Here is a 14,879-nt window from a genome sequence, read left to right as displayed (position 1 = left end):
TCCAGTATTGTTGTTGTGAGACTGGTTTATTCGATGAATGTTTGTTCAGTAATGATCTAGAGTGGCTAGAGTTTTATTGATGTAGATGAGCTTTTAGAAGGGTTATTGTTATGGAAGAATATGATTTTCAAGTATAAATAGAGAGGCCATGACATATGAAAATGGTGGTGGGTGTGGTGGTCTTATCATTGTCTGCGGTGCTGTGGATGTGCGATCGTTGGTGGGTGATGGTGTTGGCTGGATCTATGGTGAAGATAAAAGGAAAGGGGATGTTGTCGTTTTTCTTTCTTCTATGTTTTTTTTTGTCTATTTTTAATTGCACACATTTTCCTCTCTCTTGTTAATTGTTTTTTAATTTACCTTTTGAATGTTTTAACTTTTTTTCTTGTTTTATTTCTCTCATTTTTATTAATTTTTTTCCTCTAGGATTCTCTTCTTCTTCTTTTTCACTCCATTTTTTCCCCTCAAATATTTGTTATCACTTTCTTTATTTCCACCACTTTTTAAATATCTTCTCTTTTTTGTTATGGAACCTTTTCATTTATACCCTTCTCATTTTCTCTCTTTCTTTTTATCTTCTCAAACCGTCTCTTATCTTTAGCTCTTTTCTCTGTTTTTTTTTTCAACCTTATCTCCTAGTTCTACGGGCAAGAGTTAGCTATGTTCACATTAGTTCCCTGTCTCTTCAATTATACTATGCTCGCTAAACCTTTTTTTTTATTGATTTTCTTTTTTATGATTTTTTAGAAAAAAAATTATTTTAAAAATTCATATTCATTCATTTTTTAAGAAATTTGTATTTTTTAAAACTGTTTATGAAAATATGATCGAAAGATGGGGTTAAAAACTTAAAATTGAGTTATAAAATATACTATTTATACTAACTTTATAAGGGAAGGGATGAATAATTTTAAAGGAGAAGTTCTCTTATTAAATTAATCACTTTTCTTTGACATTTCTTATTTGGAACCACAAGTATAGTATTATTTCAATTTAAAATTTGATTTGATTTATATTGAGATCCACCTTTGATTCTATTTTTTCAATTCGTGCAAAATGTTCTTAACACTTTATCTCTTACTAGTTTTTATATCCTAAACACTTTATAATTAAATCTTATTTCTTTAACATTTCTTCTTCAGAATTTTAATCTTGTACCAAACGTAGCTCCTAAAATTTAGGTGTCAATGTTAACTTTTGATGGATCATTGTATTTTTAAATTTCATTTTTTGGTCTAAATTGCCAATGACATGGTGATAACCCAACATTTCTGTCAAGCCTGGATGACATAGGTCAAGCTTGCTTCCAGACCTAATAATATTGGATTCAGCTACGTGTTAAGCTCAAGTACACGTGGGTCTAGTGAATTTTCAGATCTAATATCCTTGGGTTTATCTACATGCTGAGCCTAAGTACATGTGGGACTGGTGAGTTACCAAATCTAATATATATGGGTTCAGCTACACGTCGAGCTCAAGTACATGTGTTTGATGAGCTATTAGACTCAATGTTCTTGAGTTCAATTACGCACTGAGTTCAAGCATACGTGGTTCTGGCAAGCTGCTAGACCTAATATTTCTAGGTTTAACTACGTGCTGACCTCAAGTACATATAGGTATGACGAGTTGTCAAGTAGCTATGCATTGAGCCCAAGTACATATGGATCTGATAAGCTGTCAAACCCAACATTCTTGGAATCAGCTACACGCTGAACCCAAATAGACGTGGGTTTGAGAAGTTGTTAGACCTAATATCCTTGGGTTCAGCTATGTGTTGAGCCCAAATATACATGGGTTTGGTGAGTTACCAAGCCTAATATTTTTTGGTTCAGCTACATACTAAGCTCAAATACATATATAGTTTGGCAAGTTTTCAGAACTAATATCCTTGGATTTAGCTACATATTGAGCCCAAGTACATGTGGGTCCGGTGAGCTTCCAGGCCCAATATCCTTAGGTTTAGCTATATGATGGGCTTAAATACATACGAGTGTAGCAAGTTGCCAGGCCCAATATCCTTAGGTTTAACCATGTAATGAGCCTAAATACATACGAGTTTAGCGAGTTGCCAGACCCAATATCCTTGAGTTCAATTATGCACTAAATTCAAATACATATTGCTAGAGCCAATATCTTTATGTGTGTGTGTGTGTGTACATACCCAGACGACACACAACTCTCCATTTTTATAATAATCTTATCAACAAACCCTAAAAATTATTAGAAATCAATAAAATTCAATAACATGCTTTAATTATTTATTAGTGAATAAATAATTTATGTTTTTTTAGGTTGAGCCCATAGATTTTTTCAAATTAAAATCAATTATTTTCAAAACATGCATATAACTAATATCTCTCTTTGTTTGCTTGAATTTAAGGTAGAAAGCATGAAGTTTCAATCTTTTTAGTCATTGATGCTTGTCAACTATTTATAAAAATATTTGAACCAAAAACCTACTAGACCATGAAGTGTGTTTCATGGCTATGTTTCATAATTTTTAATTTGATGGATTGTTTTAGCTACTTATTTTTGTGTTAATTTTTTTTTGAAAAAAAAAAGGTGTAGGATTATCAACTTTTTCATCCCTCCTCTTTGAAAAAATTCTTACAATTTGCTTATATATTGGCTGCTTCAATCTTAACACGTTATTATTTAGAGTTTGTTTAAGAAACATGTTCCTTTAAATTTCAATTATTTTTTTAGGTAAATTGTTTTTTAATGTTTTTAGATTATTTTGATATCTTATCTTAAAAATAATTTTTTAAAATTAAAAAAATATATTATTTTAATATATTTCTAAATAAAAAATATTTTAAATCACAATTAGAACTGCAACCATAATCCAAAATAAGCATCTAGTCTCGCTTCCGTTTCCATTGATTACAAAAATGGCCTCGCTCTACTGTCGAGGGCTTTTCCTACCAAAGCATACTGATTAAAAGACACCCTGTTTATTTATTTATTTCTGTCTTCAGAGTAAGGATGCATTTTTTGTCTTTGGATTCCAAACAATCGATGGGCTAGCTTGGCTAAAACTGGGATTTGAATTGTACAGCACATCTTTTTTGTCTCTCTTCAATCTTGACAGACATAACATAAGGGTGATCGCTGGGGTCAATTAACAGGTGACAAAGAAGACTCTAAAAAATAAAAAATGCGGACAAGGTAACCTAAGAAAAGAAATTCATGTTAATTGAACCGTCAAGAACATCAGCAGACAATTAGGAATTGAAGTTTATAATTTTTTTATTTTATTTTTAAAAGATTATTTTGATTTTATGGTACAAATCATAAATTTAATATATTTTTTAAAAGATATCATTTTAAAAAATTTTTTAATTAAATTAATAGTTCTTTGAACTTATCCCAGAAAAGTGGCCAGGGGAATTACCGCCCATGAGAAACATTCAACATATTTTTTAATGATTATTCAAATTATATTTAGAACTATGATGAATCTCCACATTATTTAATATTTTTATATTAAAAAATACAGAAGAAACCTAGACATTTTCTTATATTAAAAAAACTAAAATGAATACGTGCCAATAATCTATTCTTTTACCATATCAGTTTCTTTCTCATGGTGTCATGGACAGATGTCGGCACGCTTAACACCCAATGAGCATCCATTGAATCAACCCTCTTTGTTTAGCTTTAATTTTTGTGTTTGCGGTATATATAAAAAATAGTATATACCAACTGGGTTTTAGATTATGAGTACTATTAAAAATTAAGTTTGAAATATAATTTTTATAAAAAAAATTTATATATTTTTTTAATTGAAGTTTTATAAAATTATGTTTGTATTTTAATTTTAAAAGCACTTTTTTTTTAAAATTTGAATTTTTTTTATTTTTTTCTCTACAAATTATTATTTTTTTATATTTTCATATCATTTTAATGCACTGATATCAAAAATAATTTTTTAAAAATTAAAAACTATTTTAATGCATTTTCAAGTAAAAACTATTTTTGAAAAAACAACTACAACTAAACATTTTATACGTTTTTTTTTGCAGCATATAAATCCCAACCAAATACATTTTTAAATCCAACTAACCACACATGACTATATTTTTAAAAACTTAATTTTTAAAAACCACATACACAAGATATCTTAAAAAAAAACACAATGGCTACAGCAAAGGTGATAGACCAGCAATTTATTGGCAAAAGCTAAAGCAATCACATAAACAAACATCCTCTAATGGTGGTAAAGAGTGGCGTAGATTTGTGCAGAAACCCACCCATCGATGCACCATAATTAACAAGTGATCGATCATCAATCAAGCACATCATTGAAGTTAAATAATCGAGCAAGCATGCGAATGATGTTAATTTTAACTTTAAAATATATACAAATTAGCACAGAGCACTGTCATTTGCCAATCATTCTAGTCTGAGCATACGTGCTCTTGCTTATTCATGCACGAAAGCAATAATTGCAGGTTCCTTCCCTCGTCTTTCTTCTTCTCTGAAAAAACCTGTACGACTCCCTGGATCAGTTCCTTATGCAAGTTATGGTATTATTTTTTTTATATTTTTGAAAAAAAAAATTTTAAAAAAATTATTTTTTATTTTAAATTAATATTTTTTAATATTTTATACTTTAAAACATAATTACAACCATATTCTAAAATAATCATACCTGGCAAAATCAGTTTTTTTTTTTTAGCCCCAGCTCAGAGCGTGGTGCATACAGCATCTAGTCACCATTCCGTGTTGCAAAACTCCTCTTTCATCTCCCCTTCCTATCCAAATACAAGATCTGACTTTTGAGTGGATTGGACTGTTTGGGATAGCTTGAGTAATTTATTATTGGCAGGAAAAAATCGGTGACATAGTATCAATAATTAATTATAATAATAATAAAAATATCATATTTGATTTTAAAAAAACTAATCTATCAATAATTGATAAAAAAAATTTAGCTTCGCTTCATGTCAGCCCTGAATAAGTCTTTTTTTTTTTTTTTTTTTAATCCTATATATATATTGAGTCCATACAGCTGATGTCAGTCATTGAGTTTCTTAAATAATACTATCCTTTAATTTATTAATTAACAAAAACTGAAACATGTAGGTTAAATACCACAACCTTTTTTACTGCTTATCATCTCCCAATTCACACTGTAGATTGTAATAATGATTTGTTTTCAAAATTTTAAATTTTGACAAATTTTTTTCTTGTATTTTTGAGATATTTTGAGCCCAAATTAGCATCCAATTGAATGTTTATTTGGAGGGAGAGTCAAATTGAAAGCTAGGAGGCTAAAGTGAAAAATATTGTTAAAAAAGGTGGCAAATTTGAAATTTGTTTGAAAAATACATTTTAGTCCCCCATCTTTCTAAGCTATTAGGTGACCGAACCCTTTAATTTTTCAAAAATTCATTTTGATACCAAACTTTATTTTCATCATTTTTTAAATTATTTTTGGGTGGAAAAGAGAGAAAGGCTTGCTGGATTCCGATCTAGAGAGAGAAAGTTGTCATTGCGACAATTCCAACCACTAAAACAGTTAATTTTTGTGTCAAATGGTTCCATATGATGATGAGAGTTCATATTTGATGTCTTTTTTTTAAAAAAAAAAAATCTTGAAAGTGCATGGAAAAACAGATATGAGTTTGGAAAGATTTTTTATTTTGAGTTGATTTTAGGTTTTGTTATGATTTTTGTGTTTTTTGAGATCATTTACTGGTTTAACAAGGTTCCTAGGGGTTTTTTTTATATGTTTTAGGTATTAAAAAAAAGGTTTTTAGAGGGGAAAAATAGCAACCTTATTTTTTTGATCACTACAATGGCTGAAATCCAGAGAGTACTAGATAACTCATCGTCAAATTTTTTCAAAATGAATTTTGACAAATTAACATATTATTTGTCCTATTAGCTAAAAAAAGAATAAATTATGCATGCATGAATGGGCTTGCCCTTGTAGGCTTACACGCAAGCCTTTCTTCATGGCCAGGTATTATGCCTAACTTACTAGACTTGACAACGCCTGACTTTATTATTTAAAAAAAAAATGTTTTGTTTTTATTAAAACCTTTTTTATATGTATTTTTTAACAAAATTTAAGTTTATATTTTACTTCTCTATGATTTTTTTTCCTTCTTATTTAGCTTTTTTGGAGCAGTGATTATTTTTTAATTATATTGGATGTGCTTGATTTTTAATGAGGCTCGAATAATTTATTTTTGAAACAATTATATAGATTAAATTGGTTTTTTAAAATTTAAAATATGTATTTTTTTCATATTTTTAATATGTCCAACCTTGTACAATATTTTTTTTCTTTTATTTTACTCAATAAATTTTATAAGTATATCGATTTCTATTACAAATTGATTCTAATAAAAGTTTTTATTAAATACAACCAGATTAATGATCTGTATTGTGATATAAAATATCTTGATTTACATTTGTGTCTCGGTTTTTTTAATTTTGTTTTATTTATTGTTAATGATTTGTTTTTAATTTCTTTACACAATGTTTCTTGATTTATTTCATTAAATATTTGCATAAGTTTTTTGACTTACATTTAGGAATATTTTTATGTAAGAAAACATGTTGAAATATTTTATGTGTTCATTTTTTTTTATCATGTATTGATGTTTTCAATTTGATCTTCTTTTGATTTTTGATTTTTTTCCTTGATTCTTTTATAAATTTTTTTAATTTCATCCTTTAATCCAAGTTTTATAGTGTAATTTAACATGAAATATTACACATGTTTTTAAAAATCAATTAAAAATGAATGAGAAATTGTTAATAGCTTTATGGATTGGATAATAGACTTGTGAGCTCACGAATTTGAGCTTGAGTTTAGTTAATGAAACATATTTATTATTATATTTATGTTTGATCAGTAAGTATATGAGCCAATATATTAATTATGTGATGAAAATTAATGTTATTATGAATAATTTATAAACTATGAATATTGATCATAATTAATAAACATTCATGAATTATGAGAATTAATGTTGTGGTTTTCAAATTTTATATATATGTGTTTTGGATGGGTGGAAAATCATATGAAAATTTTCTTCACTTTTGTTGCAGAGCTCGCTGCTTTTCATTTTGTTAGGAGTAGGTGCTTGCTCTTAGTTGTTTTTGTATAGATATATCGAGTGTAATTCATTTAAGTTTGTTGATCTTACTTAAGAGTATACGTAAACAAGGTGCTGGGGTTGGAATTCCAGGAGGTTCACTTTTAGGCCTTGTTTGTTTCCTGGAAAGTAGTTTTCGGGAAACTATTTTCCAAACTTTCCTGTGTTTGTTTGTCATTAGGAAAGTTGGTCAACGGAAAACAATTTCCGGTCAGCGGAAAACACTTTCTAGTCAACGGAAAACACTTTCCGGTCAGCGGAAAACACTTTCCAGTCAATTTTAGTAAAAAAAAAATTAACTTCATTTTTAGGAAAGTGTTTTTCTTTTAGCTGTGTTTGTTTTCCGGAAAGTGGTTTCCGGGAAAGCACTTTCCAAACTTTCTTGTGTTTGTTTGCCAGTAGAAAAGTTGGTCAATGGAAGACACTTTCCAGTAAAAGGAAAATTTGGCTTGATTTTTAGGAAAGTGTTTTCCTGAAAAATTTAAGGGGAAAACACTTTCCGGAAGTTGTGAAAAATTTAGAAATGTCATTATTTGCTGATTATATCAAATTTGATCCTCAAACTTTTGATTGCTATATATATTTTGTTTTGAATATTTATTTTTCAATTTCATATTTTAAAATTTTATTTTTATATTAACTTTGGTCCTTATTTTTATAATTGCTATTTGTTTTTTTCTTATCATTTTTTTATTGAAATTTTTTATTTATCAAATTTGATCCTCATTCTTTTGATTGTTACTTATTTTATTTGAAATAATTTATGAAATGTTGATTATTATTATTTTAATTTCTTCATTTTTTATTTTTTTTTCATTTTTTAGATTTGATCCCTGTTATTTTGATTATTATTTGTTTTATTTGAGATAATTTATGAAATTATATTATTTTTTTCAATTTCATTCTCATTCAACTTTTTAATTTGTAAGATTTGTTCCTCATTATTTTAATAAACTTGAGAAAAATAAAATATTAATAAGTTATTTTCCAGCTCATTTTCCATAACATAACCAAACACTGGAAAGTGTTTTCCAGTTCATTTTCCATAACACTATCAAATATCGGAAAATACTTTCCCGGAATTCACTTTCCAAGAATTCACTTTCCCCGGAATTCACTTTCCAAAAAGAATTCACTTTCCTGCAAACAAACGGAGCCTAAAGTCCTTTACAACAAGTGAGAAATAATAAGGTTTTAATGATAAATAATTGTTATCTGACATTTAGCCTGAGCTTCAAAAAGCAATTGATTCACATGCTATTACTTTAAATATTACTCCAGTATATGCTCTAATATGCATACCAAAAGTTAGTTTTAGTCTCTTATGTATGAAATTTATTTTTACATGCATTCTAGTTTTATATTATGATTTAAAGTTTACACGAAACTTATAATCTTGCATTACTATAAACTAAGTTTTTTAAACAACAATATTTTCTAGTAGTATTATATTAATTAAAAAAACCTATATACACTGATGTATTAAATTACAATATTTTATATATATTACATATTGATTGAAAATTTTTCCAAAATACAAAGTTTTTCGACCAAGAAACCAGGTGTAACTAGAATTCTACCTCCAGGCAAAGTGATAACAATTGTTTCCTGTCAGATAAATTAAAGATCGGCACGTGGTGTTGTCAACTCCTAAATTTCTTAGGGGGTCTAATGGCAATTAACGTAATTATTGAGACACACGATGGCAGCTATGGAATTGAGCAACTCTCGCGGTGCTATAAATACAGACGGTGTTTCCTCTCCAGCATCGCGCACTCTTAATTTGCCTCTTCTCCTGGAGTGTTCATCCACGTACTAACACACAGATCTCCATAATTTGGGTGTTGTGGTATTTTTTTTCTTTCTGACTCTTGAATTTTCTCGAGAAACAAACAGAACCAAACTGTGTTTTATCTTTTTTCCTTTCTGTATGTCGATTTTTCCGGAGAAACAAAATAGACCCAAATGAAGAGCTGAGGAAAGAACTGCACTTACTGTATACCGCAAGTATTCTTGCATATAAAGCTGAATATTCAGGTGATTCTCGATCCGTATCTTTTCTCGATGATAAAAAAGTCAAAATCATTGCGTGTCTCTTTTTATTCTTTCTTATTTTCAACAATAATTTAAAGTTTTTTGCATTTTTTCTGTGTGCAAATTCTCTCTGAGCTTTGTAGTTAATTTGTTTCTCTCTGTGAAAAACTGAAAAATCAGAAGAGAGAGGATCTGCCATTGTTTCTCTACGTTTGTGTTATGATACGCACGTGTATACAAATGATTTTATTTTTTATTTTTTTCCTAAGTTGCAATTTTAAATTATCCATAATCTAATCTTTGTGGTTTACAATTAAACCGGTTAACCCTCCCTCTTTCACCGTCGTCCCGGTTAAAGAGTTCTAGAACATCCGATAGGACCTTATTCTGTGTTCCACCTCCGTTTTGTTATTTCTTTTTTTTTTCTTTTTCTTTTTTTTTATGGCAGTTTAGTTCCGCGCAATAGGATAGTTGTACTTCGAAAAGTCAATTGTAATGTATAACTTTTTTTATGGCAGTCCGTTATAAGAAAAAAAAGTCAATTGTAATGTATAACTTTTCTTTCTATACCTCGAAGATCTCAGTATTCATGAATATCGAACTACTTGCAGCCATACAGTAGTTTCATTGCCGTGTTTGTGGAATTTACTTTATTATTTTTAGGGAACAACCCCGTCCTTTGCCATAAAATAAAAATAAAAATAAAAAACCGGGTGGCGCCCACCTGAGATTCCTTTCTTTTTCCTTTTTCTTTTTATTGACAGGTGTCATCGTATCGCTTTTCAACAGTAACTCGTAATAAATTCATGTATTTTCTTACAACTTATTGTAAAAACTTGAAAATATCACCATATCAAATAATAATTGTTTAACGTAATTTACTTTGATTTTTCATTTAAGATCTTGGTTTTTATTTTTGTTAGCGTAATACAACAATAAATAGAGTATAATAATAATAATATATTCAAACAATGCTTAATGTATAATTTGAAGTCTTAATAAAAGGCGATAGCATCTCTGCTAGTTCAGGTAATCCTGAGTGGTTTCAAAAAGGATTGTGAAAATATGCACTGTATGTAATTTGCTTACCATGTTTTACTTTGCTATGGACAGTCAACCGTCATTATTAATATATACCAACACAAACCGTGTTACTAAAATCTCGTGGGGTGAGAACCCCAATTTCCTGGCGGTGAATTCAGTGTTTTCTTTGGTGATATACAGATAATGGCGGCCTTGAATGCCACCGGAACAACGTTGTCATGTCCTAAACCGATGACAGCTACGTCTAATGGTGTGTTTCAAGGAGACAATCCTCTTGACTATGCATTGCCTCTAGCTATCCTCCAAATATGTCTTGTTGTCTTGCTCACTCGTATTCTAGCTTTTCTTCTAAGGCCTTTACGCCAGCCGCGTGTGATCGCCGAGATTGTTGTAAGTTGCTAGCTCCTTGTTGTTTACTTTGCCTAATATAGACTCTTTGTCAATGTTTTCATTTTAGGTGGCTGCAAATTTGATCTTGACCAAGTCTAAGTTAATAAGGTTCCATATTTTATTGGCTCAATGACTTTTTTGCATCAATAGAGATTCTAAGGGTTGTCTTTGTAGCTGAAGCTGTTTCAAAGTGTTTTTTAAAATGAATTTTAGATCTTTTTCAATGGTTTTGATATACCGATATCATAAATTAAAAAACAAAATATTTGAAAAAAAGCATACGCGACTTGGATAATTTTCTTGCGGAATTAGATAAATACATACACAACTTTATGATTCATTAACGGATAAATATAAAATTCTTTTGTCTTCGAGTCATGTTCTTATTGTTTTTTTAATGGTTAGAGGTATCCTCAACCAGCTTTCACAAATCATATTCCTGTTAATTTAAGAATATAGAAAAAAAAGATTGACTGGGTGTTCTTTTTCCATGGTGTTTGATGGTATATTCTTTGGAATAATTGACTAAATATATAAAATTCCCAAGTGGGGAATAATAATTTGTGCATACGTTTCCTGGTTGAGGATTTTCTCATGGTTAATATGACATATATTGTGGCGTATCATGATTTGATTTCTGTTTACTATAGTAGTTGGTAAAGCTTGTGGATCCAGCTCCAGCTGTTTTAGTTATTTTAAAACATGTGTAAGGCGAAGAATTTTCATCCTGGTCTCTACTTGATAAGACAATTGATTTAAATTTAAGAATTTCATAACCTGCAAAGAGAGAAAAAATTGGACCTTAAGGTTATTTTGAAAATAAAATTTTCCATAATTGTTGTTAAGAAAACTAGAAATCTACATGCAACCACGTAGTGATCCTTGTGACAATTGATTTCAAGCTTGAGCGTGTACAGTTAATGTTAAAGTCTGTGTGACAGGGAAGGACTAAGAGAAAATTCAATTTGTGATGAACTTCTTAAAAATGGCCGCTTTTTATATCTATTACATAAAGGATCTGATAGACAACAACCTGTAGCAGAGTTTGACATTTGCCTCAGTAGTTAATTATGAAATGGAGTCTTTCTGAATGCATGTATAGTAATTTTTGTTGCCTCTTGTTGATTGATGCATTAGATCGGTAGATGTTAAAACTATCTAGTGCGTGGTTTCAGAAACTCTTCGCATCATCTTCTGGTTCCCTGAGCAATCTACTAGTAGCAGAAGTATTAGCTGTCTTAATGAAAAGAACCGTGTATTTAGCCAAGAACCATAATTTTTCTAACCTAACCTTGTTAAATCAATTGAAAAGCTGAATCAATTGGATTAATAGATGTCTGGAGATTTCACTTCCACAGCTTAAATTGGAAAATAGTAGCTTTATATGATTCATCATTCACTTTCTAGAACAGGTTCAGGTGTCCTATTTTCTTATTGTTTTGCTAAATCTTTTGGATGGTTGTTACTGCAAGGGATGCAGCAAAAGAAATTCTCAATGAGACTATTAACAGTTATTTTTTGTGTTGTATCTGTACTCTCATGCATTAAAAGTCTAATCATAGTTAATGAACATAAAAAGGTAAGATTTGAAATTTGAATTTTTTTTTTTGAAAGGGAGGGATACTACTCGGTCCATCAGCTCTGGGTCGAAACAAGCATTATCTGGATAAAGTTTTCCCAGCTAAAAGCCTCCCGGTGTTGGATACTTTAGCAAATCTTGGTCTGCTTTTCTTCCTGTTCCTGGTAGGCCTTGAGTTGGACCTGAAGTCCCTTCGTCGGACAGGGAAAAAAGCTTTATGCATTGCTGCTGCGGGGATTAGCTTACCCTTTTTATTAGGAATTGGAACATCATTTGCCCTCCGTGGAACTATCAGCAAAGGAGTAGATAAAGCTCCATTCCTTGTCTTCATGGGGGTGGCCCTTTCTATCACTGCTTTCCCTGTCTTGGCTCGTATTTTGGCCGAACTTAAGCTTTTAACAACTGATGTTGGTCGAATGGCAATGTCAGCAGCAGCAGTCAATGATGTGGCTGCATGGATACTTCTTGCTCTTGCTATTGCCCTGTCTGGTACTGGCCATTCTCCCCTTGTATCTTTATGGGTATTTTTGTGTGGGTCAGGGTTTGTTCTTTGTTGCATATTCATTATCCCTCCTATCTTTAAATGGATGGCAAATCGCTGCCCTGAGGGTGAGCCAGTGGATGAAATATATGTATGTGCTACTCTAACTGCTGTTTTAGCTGCTGGATTTGTCACCGATTCAATTGGAATACATGCTCTCTTTGGTGCATTTGTTGTTGGAGTTCTTATCCCAAAAGAAGGAGCATTTGCTGGTGCTCTTGTTGAAAAAGTTGAAGATATTGTATCTGGTCTCTTTCTCCCATTGTACTTTGTCTCAAGCGGATTAAAGACCAATGTAGCCACAATTCAAGGGCTTCAGTCCTGGGGTTTACTGGTTTTGGTCATAACTACAGCCTGTTTTGGGAAAATTGTTGGCACTGTAAGTGTCTCTCTTCTTTGCCGAATGCCTTTTCGGGAAGCTGTAGCCATGGGGTTCCTAATGAACACTAAAGGCCTGGTGGAGTTAATTGTCCTGAACATTGGTAAAGATAGGAAGGTAAAGTCGAACTTGTTCTTAACTAATTTTAATCCCAAAGCCTGTTTTAATATGCTTGTACTCGGTATTCTTCCGTTCAAGACTATAATCATTTGGTTGATTGTTACTGCAGGTTTTGAACGATGAAACATTTTCCATCATGGTTCTGATGGCTATTTTCACAACTTTTATCACAACACCTTTAGTTATTGCAGTATACAAGCCAGCTAAACGAGCGAGTAGGGCTGACTACAAAATCAGGAAAATTGAGAGAAATGACCCCAATACTCAGCTCAGGATTTTGGCCTGTTTCCATTCAACAAGGGACGTTCCCACAATGATTAATCTCATTGAGGCTTCGCGTGGGACTGACAGGAGGGAAGGACTATGTGTCTATGCCATGCACCTCATGGAGCTCACTGAGAGGTCGTCCGCAATACTTATGGTACACAAGGTGAGAAAGAATGGGCTACCGTTTTGGAATAAGTTGCAGCAGTCTGGTAATAATCAAGTAGTTGTTACTTTTGAGGCTTTCCGGCAGCTGGGCCGTGTGTCTATACATCCAACAACTGCAATCTCACAAATGTATGACATGCATGAAGACATCTGTGATAGTGCTGAACGGAAAAGGGCAGCGGCTATAATCCTCCCATTCCACAAGCACCAGAGGCTGGATGGGACGTTTGAGACAACTCGGACTGAATTTCATCTGGTTAATATGAGGGTTCTTGAGAATGCACAGTGCTCAGTCGGTATCTTGGTGGATCGTGGGCTTGGTGGAGGCACACATGTCCCTGCAAGCAACGTCTCCTATTCTGTAACTGTTTTATTCTTTGGGGGCCGCGATGATCGTGAAGCCCTTGCTTATGGCGCTAGAATGGCCGAGCACCCTGGTATCAGTTTATCTGTTATTCGTTTCACCGCAAGCCCTGAGATTGTCGGAGAAATTGTCAGAGTTGATATAAATGATGACCGCAATGTTTCGACGGAATCAACTGATGATGAATTTATAGCTGAGTTCAAGAAGAAAATTGCAAAAGACAGCTCGGTCAAATATGAAGAGAGAATAGTGAACAATGCTGCGGAAACTGTGGAAGCTGCTAAGGATTTTAGTCGCTGCAATCTGTTTCTTGTTGGCCGAGTGCCTCAGGGCCCTGTAGTTGCATCTTTGAATGTAAAGGTAGAGTGTCCTGAACTGGGGCCAGTGGGACATCTTTTGATTTCTCCTGATTTCACGACTTTAGCATCAGTCTTGGTGATGCAGCAGCATGCTAGCCCAGGATCACTAGGTGGTTCAACAAGGGTTACAGAGATGCCTGCGGAAGATTCAGAAACTTAATACAATTGAGTTGAAATGATGAATCATGACGAAATAGAGTAAATTTGATTAAATAACTTTCACGGGGGCTAATTTATTGAATTTGCACAAACAAAAGGACTAAACTGGGGGAGTTTTTCCGAGAGTGGTGCAATTTTTCTAAAGCCAGGACCAAGGTTCCGTCTAGGCCTCCTTCAGTCTATCGTTAGTTCATTATATTATTCTGAAACGCCGCCAATTAATTAGCAAACTACTTCGTTAAATCAGTGTATTCATGCTAGCAAAACCGCTATCCACGGAAATAGGTTTTTTTTTATATATAATTTCAAGATATTTTTTTTTATCTTTTAATATTTAATATTGTATTTAGTAATTTTTTTTTT

The 14,879-nt window shown here is 31.8% G+C and overlaps 1 protein-coding gene across 1 annotated transcript; it reads left to right on the top strand.

The window, feature by feature from the left end:
• Positions 1 to 8,874: 8,874 nt before the first annotated feature.
• LOC118034889 (cation/H(+) antiporter 18) lies at positions 8,875 to 14,838 on the top strand. The gene is made up of 4 exons (XM_035040328.2): positions 8,875 to 9,152; positions 10,374 to 10,583; positions 12,198 to 13,199; positions 13,312 to 14,838. Exons 2-4 carry the CDS (start codon positions 10,377 to 10,379, stop codon positions 14,515 to 14,517), a joined length of 2,415 nt encoding a protein of 804 aa, XP_034896219.1. The 5' UTR covers positions 8,875 to 9,152; positions 10,374 to 10,376; the 3' UTR covers positions 14,518 to 14,838.
• The last annotated feature ends 41 nt before the right edge of the window (positions 14,839 to 14,879 follow it).

This window comes from Populus alba, chromosome 3, assembly GCF_005239225.2.
Source record: "Populus alba chromosome 3, ASM523922v2, whole genome shotgun sequence".
In the NCBI taxonomy this organism is placed as follows: Eukaryota; Viridiplantae; Streptophyta; class Magnoliopsida; order Malpighiales; family Salicaceae; genus Populus; species Populus alba.
Note: the sequence above shows the minus strand (reverse complement) of the source record. Positions and strands in the feature narration are given on the sequence as shown.